Source organism: Haliaeetus albicilla, chromosome 10 (assembly GCF_947461875.1).
Source record: "Haliaeetus albicilla chromosome 10, bHalAlb1.1, whole genome shotgun sequence".
Lineage (NCBI taxonomy): Eukaryota > Metazoa > Chordata > Aves > Accipitriformes > Accipitridae > Haliaeetus > Haliaeetus albicilla.
Genome location: NC_091492.1, coordinates 4,826,416 through 4,842,956, shown reverse-complemented (window position 1 = coordinate 4,842,956; position 16,541 = coordinate 4,826,416). Strand labels below are relative to the sequence as shown.

The 16,541-nt window shown below is 38.3% G+C and overlaps 1 protein-coding gene across 4 annotated transcripts in view; it reads left to right on the top strand.

Annotated features, from left to right (window-relative positions):
- CDH13 (cadherin 13) overlaps positions 1-16,541 on the top strand; it is a 540,036-nt gene that overhangs the window by 170,409 nt on the left and 353,086 nt on the right. For all 4 annotated transcript variants that reach the window (XM_069793368.1, XM_069793367.1, XM_069793366.1 and 1 more), the window contains exon 3: positions 4,014-4,222. In XM_069793368.1, the coding sequence (XP_069649469.1) occupies positions 4,014-4,222 (209 nt within the window). The remainder of the gene's footprint in view (positions 1-4,013; positions 4,223-16,541) is intronic.

Here is a 16,541-nt window from a genome sequence, read left to right as displayed (position 1 = left end):
CTTCTCTCCTACATATCAGTACTTCTCAGAGCCTTTTCATTTTCTTTCCCTCTCCTTGCTATTAACCTCATCAAATGCTCTTGTTTCTGTGGTAGAATTGGGAATTGAAAGCATCAGTGCTTTTGGCTGAGATATGGCAAGAAAACAGTTTCCCGCTTTCAAAGAACTCTGCTTCTGCCCTTGTTAGTAAAAGTTGCAGGGTTTCATAAAGCAAGGTCAATAGATGAGCAAAATATAAAAGGTCTAAAAGTGTCAAATTCGTACCTCCAAGGGAATATAGATCCAAGTACTTCTCCTAATTCCATGTGTCGGATCTGCATGTGGCCTTTGAATTTCTGCAATGCACGCAGCAGCAATGCAGGAATCTCAAGGTTTGTGAATGCTGAGCAGCAAGGTGGGAGAAGTGTACTCCCAGCCAGCTTCTTCCCTCTTTTTGAAGCACAACACAGCGTGGAGTCTTTCTGAATGTGACCTGTAGTGTTTGGCTGGGTGATGCTATAGCTCTGAACTTTGTTTGTTTTCAAGTGATTATTTATCATAGTTTTGTAAGGCTTTTCTTTTAATTTTTTTCACCTTTTACTCCTGACAATTAATTTCTCAGAGAGTGATGCCAAATTGTTCCAGTTGTAAGCTATTAATAGAGAGTAGATTACCAGCAGTTTTTGAATATGAGAAGTACATATTTATTCAGTATAACAAGGTACCTTCTTAAGACCCTGTTTCATTGGTTTGGTTTGGGTGGGTTTTTGGTTTTTTTTGGGGGGGGGGGGTGTTTTGTTTTAAGAGAGGAAAAGAATACGTTAAAAGAGAATCTTCTCATAATTCATCAAGGCTGCGGTGTGTACAGTGATCACAATAGAGAATTTCAACTTCTCACATTTGTGGTGACAGGAAAATTTTGTCTTTTTTGTGGCTTGATAGCTTTAGGAGATTGCAGTGAATCTGTTAAAATGCCTGTCAGATCACCAACATAAATTGCAACAGGTGGTTTTACACCAGGGAGGCCTTGCTAACAGCGAGGCTTCCATCAAAATCCTACCATTAGCACAAGACCCTTTCTCCTGGCGGTTCCTAGCCTTGGAGAGCAGCACAGACACCAGCACAGTCTGAGCACCGCGGAATTGTTTTAAACTGCTACGGCTCCCAAATTCTGTGTCGTTTTTCCCTCTTGATTCTACTGCAGTGTAAGACTTTGCAAGCAGGGCTCTGTGACATGGCAGACCGAGATAGGTTTGTCTGGAGGGATTGGAGTATCTGAGGGGAAGAGCTTTTTGTTTCTTTTTTTGATTTATAGATCCTCCTTGCTTTCTGCAAAATTCAAAGAAATGGAAAATGGGGTGATGAAATTCTTGTCTGTTATCCCAGTGTGAATCCAAGGATAGTTCACTTGCCTTCAGGTAAAACAGAGGAAATGGGAGCAGCTTTTAGTTAAAAATATGTAAGCAAGACTAAAACTTGTGCAGAAGGAGATCCTACAGGTGCTGGGATAATTTTTATGCAAGAGACTCTGGTGACTATAGAGTTTGGACTCGTCTCAGTGAGAGGATAGTCAGGTACAAATTCACAGAATCACAACTTTATTCTTTTAAAATCCCACCTCAGGCTCCTAATGCCTTTGTCGATGTACAGGGTGTGCGGGTGCTGGCAGCGGGGGCTGGAGGGGCTCTGTGAGGAGAGGTGGGGCTGCCCCACCCTGGACAGAGCCGGTTCTGGCCGGTTCCAGCCGGTTCCAGGTGGTTCCGGGCGGTTCCGCAGCTGCCTCAGCACAGGGCACGGCTGAGCTCGTCAGCGAGGCTGGTGGTTCCTCTGTGGAAGCTCGTTTAAGAAAGGGGCAAAACTCTGCCTGGGGGTGAGGGGAAAAAAGTGTGAGAGAGCAGTGTAAACCCCAGGGGTGGAGGAGGAGGAGGAGGAGGAGGAAGAAGAAGGGCTGCAGGTGCCACAGCAGCAATTCCCTGCAGCCCCCGGAGGACCCCACACAGAGCAGGTGGGTTTGTCCTGAAGGAACCTGGAGAGGACTCACGCTGGAGCAGGGGAAAGTGTGAGAGGAGGGAACCTCCGAGAGCAGCCATTAGGTCCTGACCGTAACCCCCTGTTCCCAACCCCTGTGCCGCTCGGGGAGAGGAGGCAGAGGGGTTGGGAAGGAAGGTGTGAAGCTGAGCCGGGGGAAAAGCGGGAGGGAGGGAAGGTGTGGTTTTCATTTTGTCTTTTTCTCACCATCCAAATCTATTTTAATTGGCAATTAATTAAATTAATTTTCCCCCAGTCAAATCTGCTTTGCTGTGACGGTAATCGGTAAGCGATCTCCCTGTCTTTATCTTGACCCACGAGCTTTTTTGTCCGATTTTCTCCCCCAGTAGTGTTGAGGTGGCAGAGTGAGAGAGTGGCTGGGTGGGTGTCAGGATGCAGCCCAAAGTCAACCTACTGCTGTTAATGCGGCAAATAGTGTCCCATGTCTCATAGTCTTTGCTTTATTCTGAAGTTTGGGCATTTGATAATTTTGCATTTGGTTAATTAATTTAAACTTTCTCATCAATATTGGTCGTAAAATGAAGTTGTATTCTAATTCTGGAACAAGCAACAGTTCTTTTTCCCTGTGGTGGTTTTACTTTGGGATACAATCCCAGTGAATGCCCAGAGAGGAAGGATCTCCACAAGGTCCTCTGGCAGCGCTGTCTTCAAGTTGGTACGTCTGGAAAGAGATGCAAAATTTGATGAAGAGGATTTCTGTGTAACTTCCCAGGACTGTTTTGTCACCATCCACTATGAGATTGTCTGTGCTTTAAGACCAGATACAGAGATTACATAGTCAGGAAAAGCTTAGGTATTGGCCAGGTTGTGAGAGAACTTGGGATTTTTTTTTTTTTTTCTTTTAAAAAAATGACCCAATAAAAGAAGTCTATAGTGTGAATTTAAACAATTATGCAAAGTGCTTTATTTTCAGTAAAACTCCATTCTTTGATCTTCTGTGATCTGTATCCCTGTCTATTAATTTCTGAAAGCATAATGCAGTTTTTAAAGATCCAGTAGAACTGAAATATAAAATCAAAATAGCGAGAGCATACAGATAAGTGAAAAGTCTACAGCAGCTCAAGGAACAGGTAGGGAATATAGAACAGATTGTCTGCAAAAAAAACCCCTTCACATGCAAATATATTGTTCAGAGATGTCAAAACCTGAAAAGTTTACTTAGCAATTACAAGTTTGTGGTGAAGACCTCTTAATCATATAGCTGGTAGTTACATCACTAGTGTTTTTTTCCAGTATTTGTGCAAAGTGTATCTACTGGACTCAGAGAAGGAACTTGAGGCAAAGTCTCAAACCTTTGTACTTTAGAGACAGTTTTCTATTTGTCAGCCTTCCTAAATATTTTAAATCTTTCAAGTAAAGTGAAACAGGATTATTAACAGCTACTGTTTAATTAAAAGTTCTCATAATCCTTAGCTATACTGATAGTGCAGCTTGTGCGCTATATCACGATCCTGGTAGGTAGTAAGAAAAATGTTATAGTTTGGTTTTTCTGTTATGTAACACTTTTGAAGTAGACTATGAGGTTGAATATTCTGTAAACAACGAATTCCAAGCATAAAGATTTACTGGATATCTGAAACCACTTTGTCAGCAGAAGAGCCTTTAGAGATCCCAGGTTACGATGAGGAAGATAGCAAAGTCTCTACTGCTACTGCCCCATTTGTAGAACTAGGTGTGTATTTTGCGCATTTGATTTGAGTGATCACAAAATGTTCGCGTCCAAAGTATTTTGTGTATCCCCTACTTCCCCAATTAGTATGGTCAAAATCTCTTCATCCTTCCGAAAGTGCATATTCCTAAGATTTGTCTATGAATTACAGTCACACAAATATAAAGTTTCTTTGAAAGTTTTTCCCCTTACATTGGGAGAGATTTCTTCCTGAGATCTGTAGACAAGCCAATAACATAAAGATGTTTGAAGTCTTATCTTCCAAAGTGGATACTTATAATTGTGTTTTTTCTTTTTTCTTTTTTTGTCCCCCCAGTGGAATTTGATGACTGCAAGGGGAATAACAAATTGAACTTCGAAGTTTCTAACCCAGACTTTAAGGTGGAACGTGATGGGTCTTTAGTTGCACTAAAGAATATATCAGAAGCTGGCAGAGCCTTGTTTGTCCACGCGCGGTCTGAGCATGCTGAGGATATGGCAGAAATTTTGATTGTTGGAGCAAATGAAAAACATGGTGCATTAAAGGTAAGATAAATACAGAAGACTAGAACAAAGTGCCAAGAAGATGCTGCTAGATATTTACATGTGCCATGTAGGACTGTAAGCAGTTTTAATGTTAGCAGAGGTGAAAATCAGTCTTCAATTCAGATACTGCTGCAACTTTTTAGCACTTAGTTTAACTTAAAATACAATTTTTCCAGGTTTTGAAAGATGTATTACATCTTCAGGTGTAAATGCTGAACGTTCATAAAGAATAGATTCAAATGAAAGAACCCAAGTATCAAAATTGACTGGTTCTTCTGGTGTACATTATGCCAGATAACCACAGTTGGGCCATAACTGAAAATGGAAAATCGTAGTCTAAATGTGTAATTTGGAATTTACAGAACCTTCACATTCATTCTAAGCCTAAGTAGGTGAGAATGAATTCTATCCTGTAGAATTTAAATTTTCATATAGGTCTGCTTATCTGATACTGCTATGTGTTAAACTATATAAACATTTGCACACAAACAGCAACACATGTTTACACTCTGTCTCTATACACTAGTGATTTTTGTTCCACTCTGTCCACTGAAGTGGACACTGTTGTTTCTTTTCCACTTCTGAATTTCAGTGTAATACTAACCACATACTATGGGGGAAAATTGCTTCACAAATTGATTGTTTACTTCACACCCATAAAAGTAACAAAAGGAAATGTGAGATAGCCTTCATTTCTGTGTCATGGCATTTAGGAGAGAGGCAGGAAAGACAGTGGCTTACTAGGCAATTAAGCCTGGTACCTTTAAAGACCTATAATTTCAAGGAAGTATAAAGAAGTTTTGATAAAAATGACTCATCTATTGTCTTGTTTTGGTATTTAGACTTTGGGCTGCTAGCATTCTCATTATATTTCCAACAGTAGCTTAGTATAACTTAAGTCTTCCACTAAAAAAAAAAAAAAAAAAAAAATTAGCTTTAGGAGAAAGATTGAACAAACTTCTGAAAGTCCATGGCTGAGGAAAGGTTTTGATCTGCACTTTAAGCAGCACACGATGTGAATATAGATTGTCAGCAGGAGAGGAAGTACCAGAATGTGTAACTGCAGAGAGCTGATCTGAACACTTAAAAGGAATTTAATGTTATTTAAATATGCTGTTTCTTCACAAATTTAAATTTTAACAATGTCATACTCAAGAGAGTCTCTTACGTGGTGGAGATGTGGATTTAGGACCATGCACTGCCAAATTCAGAGTTGAAAAGCTACACTTACAGGAGCTGGGCACTTGGATGTCCTGTGTCTCAAACTAGCAAGGCATGCTCCTTCTTGTGCATTCACAAGAATGTTCAAATGATTTTGTTTTCACTCCGGGTTTTGAAATCTTAGGAGCAGTTTCAAAATGGGGATTCTCATTCTCCAGTTCAAAGTTACTGAAACCACAGAGGAGTTTGAGACATCTCTGACAGGAGGTCTGGAGTTAAGCTTCAGGGGATTGGTTTATGTGTAAAGATCTCACTCTCTGAGAATCATATTCTGAAGTTTTATTCTGGTTTTCTTAGAGAAGCAGCCCTTCAGTGTCTTTGAGGGGAGATATTCTATGGAAGTTACAATCTAGGGGATATCTTCTCTCATGAGTAGGAATTAACAGATGTGTATTTTCACAGACTATGGCGTAGCTTTGTTGGTGACCTTTTCTCTGTATGTCCTACTTGGGTTCTGGGTAGTCTCCCCTCAAAATGTTCCAGCAATATTAATTGATGCCTAATGTTGAAATCTATTACCAGACTATATTCAAAAGCCAAGTCCAATTTGGCCCCACTCCTGGATTCTGTTCCAATCTCTTCGTGTTGCTTCAGAGAGAGAAAACCAGTCCAAATCCGGCATATTCTGCCACTTGCCAGTCTTCCCATATAGGTGACTCCTCAAAGCAATATCACTGCATCGTCTCTACCTGCATTCATCACTTCTTTATGGATTTTGATACTCAGCTCATAACTAGAAGATTACCCTTTTAGTATGGTGATCCTTGGTGTCTGCAGTGCTATTGGGAGTTACATGATGCGTTAATGTGTCCTGGGAAATCCATCTAGTGAGGTTTATCCCCTTCTTCAAGGGAATATAAAGATCTTTGGGGCTGGCTGTCCTACTCTGGCCTCAGCCAGCACTCTGTAGCTGTTAAATCAATATTTTTTTACCAACCGTTTCAGCTATTGTTTGCCTATTTTAAACACAACGCAGACAGTCTTGTCTGTTTGTCATACTTGAGAAGGATATAAAGATTACAGCGTCCTATCTAAAGTGATTTTATGATAAATTTGAACTTAATCCTGTACTTTTGCAGTCTAAATGTGTCAGCGTGGAAACAGCAGAACTGCTCCATCTGTTTATGCAAGGAGTCTTGGCTAAGAAATGCTCAGATGGAGCCTTAGTAATTCAGCATAATTCTGTAGGGTTAAGATGAGCACATGCTAGAGCACTGCGAAGCATTCAGTACTTAGAGTACAGTACCTTGTTTAATTAGGGGATAAGTAGTTCTTAAGTATTTCCCCACTGCCAGCAACTGCCGTTTCTTTTCTGAAAGCATGTAACCTACATCTGTGAAATCCCATTGTTAACGTTTCTAATTGCAGATTCCCAACATGTTTGGAAATGACTGACAACAATGATCTCTAATGTGCTGACTGGCAGTCTGAGCCTAGGAAGAGATAGCATAATTCCTAAAACTTTCTGATTGCTACCAATCATTCTTTAGATGAATATTGAAAATATTTAGAGGTGCAATCTGGAGTGTGCAGAAAAGCTTTTGGTATTCTAGTGGTGGAGGGGTGTGGTTCTTTCCTGCCGAAGAGGTGGGAAGATTCCAGCTGGCCTCACTGATCAGTCCTGTGTGATTAACTGAAATTAACTTCATGGCCATAGCATAGTCAGTGGCTGTTAGAATACCACTTACTATTTAACTCTTCTTTTTGAGTCCGAAGGGCATGTTTTCATAATCTTCTGCCAGAAGCCTATTAGATCTGCAGAGCCTGCAGCTTTCTATCAAAGGGTGACCATGACTACAATATGAGAAGATAGATGGTTCCTCAACTTCATCAGCCAACTTGGCTGTTGCTCTCTGATCACAGAATCTTTTGCAGGGTCTGGTGACAGAAGAGCAGATACAGCATTGCTGCTTTTCCAGATGTCTGGATGTTTTTGCAAAATACCCTAAAACCCATGAATGTCTATACCTACAGAGATGCATACCTGCTATTGAGAGCAAAAATCTGTCCATCGGATTTAGTTAGATTGCTTTCTACAACCTGCTATTAGTGCCCCTTTCCACCTATGATTTTTGCTAGATATATTGGTTTCTGTCTGCCTTGACAGAGGGGAGTATTCTCAAAAAAGCTACTGTCGTTTTTGAGAGGCATGTGGAATATGGGTGCACAGAAGAGTTGCTATGGGCCTATGGAAGGTGTAACATTGCCGTGTGTCATCTTTTTAATAAGTTTTATGTGCATATGCACTTGTACCCTCAGGCAGTCAGAGCACTCAAGGAAAGAAATGAAGTTAATTTGCATTGACCATGGGGTAGTGCTGGTAAGGCACACACATCTGTGCTTGTGCTCTGCTTTGCCCAATGTTCATTTAATACCCTTTCACACAGTCAGGACTTGAGTGCTTGTTGCTATTAAAAAAAGACAAGGAAATGTTTTGATTTACCCGGGATTCCCACAATGAACTTTGGGTTCGTTCTGAATAATTCATAGAATTGCTAAGGTTCAGATCCCTGATGGAAAAATAAATCACTTGCAAGCCCTAGTTGGGAAAAAACTGACCGAGCGGATGAGTTGTCGTAATTCAAAAAAATAATTACTTTTTTAAATTCATGTCTTATCCAATTCTTGGTCCCTGCTTTGTTTTATGGAAATAGTAGGATAACTGAAAGTTGGAATTTTCGTCAGTTCTGAGCATTTGACCAGACATTAGTGGATTTATTTATTATTAAAGAGTGGTTTTGTGGAAGGCAGAAATTATAGCCAATCTTTTGTAGAGTCTCATAACAGACTGTAAGTTGCAAAAGGCAGCAAGCTGGGAATTGAACTGTGTCCTCCAAGCCTAAATAAAATGGTTGTCTGCTAGTCCTTCTCCCCCTCTGTAATCTAATGCTGGTTTTAATGAATATACTCTTAGTACACTGGGAGCTGAAAGAAACAATCTTTCTCTGCCTTTTTTTTTTTTTTTTTTTTTTCAAAAATGCAGCTCCCCTCCTCCCAGCAAAGGGAGTTATTTAGAACTTTTACTTGTTAACAGCATCACAGACACGGGGCGGGAGGGAGTGAGATATCAAGAGTCTGGCACCAAAGCAGATAAGAGGGCAGGCAGATATTCAGAATTTCCAGGCTGGTGGTAACTTCACTGTATGGTGCTCAGCAGTCTTCTGTACAGAAGGATGAAATGATTAAATATAAAATTGTCAAACCCTCAGGACACTTTTCAGGCACTAGATGGAAAAGGAATAAGAGAAAGAAAAGAAGAGATAAGAGGGAGGAGCACACCCTGAGACAGCATGTTGTAGACAATGAAAGTTTAAAATAATTTCCAGCAGTAGCTCAGATTGAAGGAAATGAAGTTGCTCTAGTCCTGCTACTCTGTCCAGTCCCCTTTGTAACAGCTAGAGGGCTAGTCATATATGCTGCTTCTACTTTACCCTTTGTCAAACCATTGCTTTTCCCAATATCGGTACCCTGCTGTGTTTATTATAGCGGGGACAGGACAGGCAGCCGGGCCAAAAACTTCCCCAGCTGCCTTGCAGACTTGAATTCTGTTTCCTACTAAGTCACTGCCTGGACATATGTATTTGTGCAAGTTGCTTTACGCCTGTGCCTCTGTTTCCTAAAGTATCAAACAGAAATAATGAAACTAAGCTCCTTGGATTTAAATGTTAGCATTTCTTGTTTGTGTCTTACTCTCTACTTTATCCCTGCAAGATAGAGATTGCAAATTTTATTGATATGAGATAAAAAGTGCCTAGAGCCTTAAATCCTTTATGCATGGCTTTCTGCCTTAAAACAGATGATAAAGGATCAATACTCTTACTATGAATCAGGATTCTCTCAGAAAAAATATTCACGCAAGGAAGTGAATAGTTGAGTTTGGTCATCTGGCAGTTCAATAATTTATTTGGAAAATAAGATCAAGAACCAGTCTCTCTGATATAGCAAGCAATCGTTCCCATTAACGTATATTAGCATTTTTTCAGTTTAGAATAGAGTTCTTAATAGGCTGAGAATGACTGTGCAAAAGTATGAAGATGGACTCTCATATGAGATATTGACAAACAGGCTAGAAGAGTTTCATATTATTAGATTTTGCATATAGCAGTTGCTGCAAAAAGTAATGCACTGCATAAATAAAATGGCATGTTTTGCATTTGATTTTAAGGCACAAAATAGAGTAAGTCACAGAGGTACATCAATACCTACGCTACACTGCTGAGTTATTACACTGATCAAAACAGTTTATAGAATACCATTTTCAGAAAAGCTGTGGAGATATTTTGCCTTTGGATATGAAGATGTTCTTCAGGCATATAAAGATGGGTTTCTTAAAGAGCAAACAAAAGAAAATTAATCTTTTCACTTTTGCGTTCAGTTTGGCAGAAAGCTTAACATAGTAACGTTCTACTAGCTGTTAAATGATTAACTTGTTATTACTTCTTTTACTTGTGTTCGTTATCACACTGCAAACACCTATTGACTTGGAATTCGTGCATAAAAAGCTGAGGTATAAGTGATTTTAGAACTTAATACCTGTATGTTGATGATATTTTGGTAAGTTACTTTTTCCTGCTTTAATCACCAGTGAAAGGATGCAAATTTTTTTTTTTTTTTTTTTTTTTAAATCTGCAATGCTACATTGCAGGTTTCACAGAATACATCTTAATGTCAATGAAAGCAAGAGCTTGTTCTCATCAATGGGTCATTCTGTAGTTTCATTTAGCTGCCTTTTTGGCTATATTTTTATAAAAATCCCCTGTGCGGACCACTTGCTGTTGGGGGAACAACAAAGAGCTCCTTTTAAATAAGAAATCCCCTTAACCACTGAAATAAGCTATTTTCCATAGAAATTCCAGTCACCTACTTTCCCTTTTTATCCTTCAGCCTGATCCAGAACCTGCTGAAATAATCAGATTCCAGCAGACTTGAGATCAAACCCTCAAAGCAGGAGTTTTGTCTGACAGTGCTGTACGGACGTGACTCCCGTACCTCTTTGCTGGACTGTTTCTGAGTGACCCTGCAAGTCCCATGGCAGTACACAGTGGTTATGATTTTTCACATATAGCCATGCTCCCTGCTTTTACTCAGCTCTGCAGCAGAGCCTCACCTCTATTGATAGTCTTGCGCTTTCCCTCAGGCCTGGACTGAATTTATACTTCCAACTTAACTCTGCAGATTCCCACCACCAAAGAAATGCAGGTTTCATATACACTGGCTTTGGAGTTTGCTCTGACAAAGATCCATTTATCTAGGAATTATTATGGTGCCAAGAGATGTGGCAGTTGCCATAGCAACAATTACATATTGTGTTGAATACCAGAGTAAATACTATAAAGAACATGAGCCACTGGTGGTTTTCATTAATTTAATGTTCCTTTTTTGGGCAAAGTGTGTCTTGTAAGTTTATTCACTGTATGTATAAATGCTTAGATCAAACGTGTGGGCTAGCTTTTCTTCTATTTCCCTCAGTGCACAACTTCAGCATGTAAATGAGAAGTACTTGGTTATTTAAGGAGAGAAAAATGGTCTTATAGACTGGAAACATGAATAATTGACTGTGAAACAAGAAGGTGTTAGCTTCCATGAATGTTCAGTGCTTTTCTCTGGGTAATCTACATTCAGATTTTATGTGAGCTAGGGATGTATTTATCCAGGAAAAGGGACTTTGTGCTTTTTGGTAGCAAGTAGAGCTAAGACAAGTATAGAATACATTTAACAGTGATTCAAAGGTGAAATGAGGTGATTTTTGAAACAGATGCAAACCAAACCTCGTTACTTATTCCAAATTAACAGACTAATGAAAAATGACAGGCAAAAATACTTTTAAATGAACACATTTCTTTAGAAAACATATAAAGATCATAATTCCTTCAAGCCCTGAACTGCATTTAGACTTCTCTGTTTTCCCTGCAGTAACAGGTATCATCCACAGGACACTTTCATTATTGCTTGGTGTGCTTCTGGTGAAAACTTAAGGTTTTTGTGGAAGCTTAGAACCAAATGTAGTTCTGGAATGCAACCAATTTTATTCTATTTTCTGTTAAAACACACTTAGGTCTTATCCTTCATCCATAAAACTTAATGGCAAAGCTTCCATAAATCTTTGTGAGAGAGATTATTCAAAGATTGCTGAAGTCTTTTATCTGAACTAAAATTCACCCTGGCACAGAGTGCCAAGAAAATACCTATTTACCTCTTGCCCCTAAAATATTTTTATGAGAGTTTGAATGGTAGATGAGTTGTGTGAAGACATTTTGAATTGAATTAGCTTCTTTTTATGATCTGGGATGCTGACTGTCCTTTATCCATTAAAAAAAAATCCACTAAATTTTGTGGATGAGCGATAAACCATCATGCACTGACATATAATTTTTTTTCAAATTGTTATTGTTCTGAGTCCAGCCTAAAAGTATTCTGACACAGAGAAAACTATGCCAATCCTATGTGTTAATCTCCAGAGTCTGAAGAAGTTGTGAGGAAATTTGTGCCAGAGGTGTGGGGGACATTTAAAAGAACCATTTGGAAAAGGTTTAAATTTAAAATTCATTGTAGTAAATGAGGATATAAGTGGGAAAGCAACAGGCTAAGCATGATTTAGTAGAACATTAAGCAAGATCATAAAGGATAAGTAGATGTCTCTTAGGATATGTAATATCTTTCATTTATAAAGTGGCTTTCACCCTGTAAGATCCTTAAAGTGTAACTATTAAGTACACAGAAAGAATATATGTGTGTGCATGTCTATATGTATATATACACATCTGTAAAAAGGTATTTGCATAGATATCTTTATTGTTGATACTTATTTCATAATACTTTTTCACATCAGGATAGGAACGGAGTGATTTTTTTTTAAATAAGGGGGTTGGGAAAAAGACTTGGTGATTTCTATATGATATTAAAATTGCCATGACATCCTTAATGTCCTCAAATCCATAATGAACAAGAGATATTACAGAAACCAGAAGAACCTGTGAGACTTCTAGTACAGAAGAAAAAATTGTCCATTTCTTCCATGGTTGTTCTCTCATCTGGCATGCAGGAATGGTGCAGTCAGTGTATGACAAGTACTCCGGTTTCACCAGTGATACCTCAGATTTATTAAGGAACAGAAACAGTTCCAAGAGGAGAGCAAGCTAAGTTGTGTTCAGAACTAAACTCAAGGTTCTTTTTTGTGTCAGAAACACAAAATATTGCTCATGTTTTCCCCCATAAGCTTTTTCCATCAGCTTCCAGAAACAGGGTGGATTTGAGAGAGAGCTGTAATAGGAGAAATTATTCACATGAAAAGATGGTTTCCTGAGTAAGAGTTTAGTCATTTCTCTCCATCAGAGACATCAATAATCATCCCTAATGATTGCCCCAATAGTTCCATGCTGGTTTTCACAAACCTGAAGGAACATTTATTATGGTTATTACAGTAACACCTATCTCAGCACACATCTTAAGCATTTAATGGAGCATCACAGGATAAAAATCTACATTTGTCCTCCCCCAAGAATTGATTCTGCCACTGCAAGGACAGATGGCTCCTTCTGGACCTAAAATTCCTTATTTGTTGATCATACCAATTCTGTTGCTTTTAAGAACATTCCTTTGCATCTTATTTTACAGCTAGTTTTCTTCAGTACCTAGAGGAAATAGGCAAGTTGAAGAAATATTCAGCATAAGAATGACAGAGTTAAAGCTTAATATAATTTGATATCTCCATAATAAACAACTCTGCTAACATTTACAGTCATGTTGGAGTTATTAATCATCCAGCTCCTCACTACTTATTTCAACACCAAATCAAACTGAATAACCTTTGCATTAAGCAGTTGATCCGTCTTAGAAAAAATAGTTTTACTAGTTGGTTATCTATCTCCCCCTCTTACTGAGAGGGCACCTAGGGATAGTGATTACACAGGAAGAGAGTGGAGGGGGGCAGCAGGTCGATTTGAACTGGCCAGTAGTCCTGCTATGTACGGTAATTAGCTGCTGCTCATAGTTTTGGCACCACTAAAATTCCTCAGTGTCCTTCATTACTATGGAAAAGATAGAAGCTTAAGGTAACTGGCAAACAGATGTACTAGTAGGAAAGGAGAGACTGAATTTTGCATCTAGTTTCTTAACAACCTCATTATGACTGTAGTTTGGTGCGTAGCAGTAAACAAAAAGTTTCGCGGTGAGTAAGAATAGATTTATTAAAATATTTTTAGTAATTGTTCTGGTAACTGGTTTGATTCAAGTTCTGGCAACACAAAGTCATTTAGTCAGCAACTGTTCAAACTACTATGAAGAGATACACTTTATTTACTTGCAAGTCAGCAAACACCCTTGTGGTTGGTGTTCAATACTTGTTGAACCATTTGGCATATATTTGAACTCAGCAGGAAATTATCTTTAAATACTTTTGTCTTTCATTTGTTTGCTATCTCTAGAATTACCATGTGGTTTTGAGATAAATGAATCATGGATCTAGTATATGCAGCTTTTTAAGATCAGGAATAGACTAGAATCCTTTTAAAATGAGAGCTGGATCTAGCTCTTGGTGTACCAGCCTTCTTGTGGACTAAATTGTATGTATGATCTTAGTACAATACTGTAGCTTCTACTGCTTAAGAGAGTCTTTTTTTTGCATCATCAATCAGAAATGGGTTAAATGCTTAACTTTAAAGTACATTTGTCTCTATAATGGTAATAATCACACTGGAGAACTACTGAATATTTTATGTAGCTAAGCACCCTGTTCTACATTTAATGTCAAGGCAGTATGGATGAATTGTAGTGGGTTTTTTGTTTGTTTGGATTTTTAAACGGCCTCCGTCAAACATGTTGTGATGTGACCTGTGTATTCACAAATGGAAATTTGGAGTCTGTTTTTTGTGTGTGTGTGTGAACTTTGCCTTCAGACAAAGCATATTGTATGAGTATAAATGACAAAATTTTCTGGAACTTTAAGAACTTTGCTAATAAGAAACAACATGGAGTTAAGCATTTTCATATCCTCCTGATGCCTAATGTCTTTTCAGAGTTACTAGAACAAGCATGCAAAATATATCCATCAGATGAAGATTTAGATGCTTTGCAGACTTGATGATAATCTACAAGCTATGAAAAAAAAAAGAAAATACAATTTGTTTTTTTAGGTTCTTCTAGACCCCATTTGATGCTGTATGTTAATATGTTGAATGTTTGTGGTTTGTTTGGTTTTTCTTTTTTGTTCTCTGGCTTTTTTTACAGTATTGAACATTGCTGTGCTGTATAAAGATTTATCCTCTAATCACCTGGAAGAAAGGTGACAGTACAAGTTTTTTAAAAACTGGAAGACTGTACCAAACTTTCATTCTCAGATATTGTCACAGAAATTTTTTGTATAGGGATTTCAAGGGTATGATCCTGTGAAGTACTGGACTATCGTAGGAGGTGTTGAAAACTTTATACATGCACTGATATTAGTACACATTAGTATCATCTGACTTTTCATTTTTGGGGAGGTCAAAAATGCTAGTAAGAAAGCTGTTCATGTTTGCACTACTAATTGTTTAAAAAGCTATATCAAAATGCAGAGGGTTTCCTTCAAGCACAGCAGTGTGGTGATAAAATAGCATGTCAGCCCCTATGAAATAGGGCACTTGAGTGCTCTCACGAGGCACATCATTTTGATTTGGATATTGTTGAACTCGGAAACAAGAATTGCAGTAAATTCAAAATTCCTGATTGGCTGACAAATAGTACACTTTGCAGTTTCTTCTCTGCACAGGAAGAATATTTTCATACCTGTGACTTTTTTTTTTCTTTTCCCTGAAGATGAAATAAAAAGGCAGCCACTTCTTTTTGATAGGGAATTCATGACTGCTGAAAGAATATGTTGGTAGACAAAATGCCTGGCAGGACCAGGTGTACTCAGTCATTGTGCTCCAGCATGGCAGCATCTGGCAACAAGAATATTCAGACTAGATCTTCTGTTCTTATTGCTGTTCTTGCTGCAAACCATAAACTTGTGCCTTAGATTAAGGTGATTATTACACTAGTAGTCTGCATTTGATTTAGTATGCATTAATCCTACCAGCCCTTTGCAGCAGAATTGCCTGCTAGAAATAGAAACACTTAGACTGAACTCCTGATTTAGGAAATGAAGATTTCGTTAGTTGTTTTGGTATTGGCTCAGTCAACAGTCATCAGTTATAGACTCATTCGTTTACTGTCATTAATTATATCTAAAACTGAACCTCCGTACTGAGAGGTTCATTGGAACTGTTCATGTGTATTTAACATCCAGCTATGTCTATAGAAACATTGCTAATATATTAGTGTGCGATATCTTGTAAGAGAGACTTTCAAATGTGTTCTTTTCAATGCATGCCTTGTAGTTTTGTGTTGAAAAAATATAGGAATATGTATAGGTTGGGTTTCTTCAATAAAAAAGAGGAACAATATGTGACATTTTTTCAAAAAAGTCATATTCCTGCTACTTAATTAAAATCATAATCTCAAAATTAATACAATTGGTTGTTCCATCCACTCTGTTTCAATAATGCCTGCAATTTGATACTGAGCAATTTTTATTTGTTTGCCCCTCTTCTGGTATTCAACAGAGGTGAATTGTTTCAGTAGCAGGTCAAGGGAAAAACTGTCAACTCTTCTGTGTGATCAACTTAATATGATGCGAAGTTCTACCCATTTCTTATCCTTTTTGGTTATTCTATTCCCATGAGAATTAGTGTAGGGGAAAGATTTCTCCCATCTATGTCAAAAGAACTATGGATAGTACAAATTGTGTGTCCTTATCGCTTATGTAGCTGTGCTGGGCAGGTTAAGTAACTTTCTGACTTTATCTGCAGACAACTTTATTTTCTCTGTGCTGCTGTATTTTGTTGTCCTTATGTGGCTTGCTCTCTTCCCTCCAACTCCCAACAGCCATCCTTTTGAAGCTGATGTGGTCATTAAAGTCAGAAAAGCATGTCATGCTTTATATTGACCCTCAAATCAGGAATTAAGGAGGAAGTAAGGGGAGGGGATGTTAAGATTTCAGTTTAAAGATTAAAAGTCAAAGCTGGGGAAGATTTGGCTCTGAATTTGGCTCATATCTATAACACTCAAACTCATTGCTGAC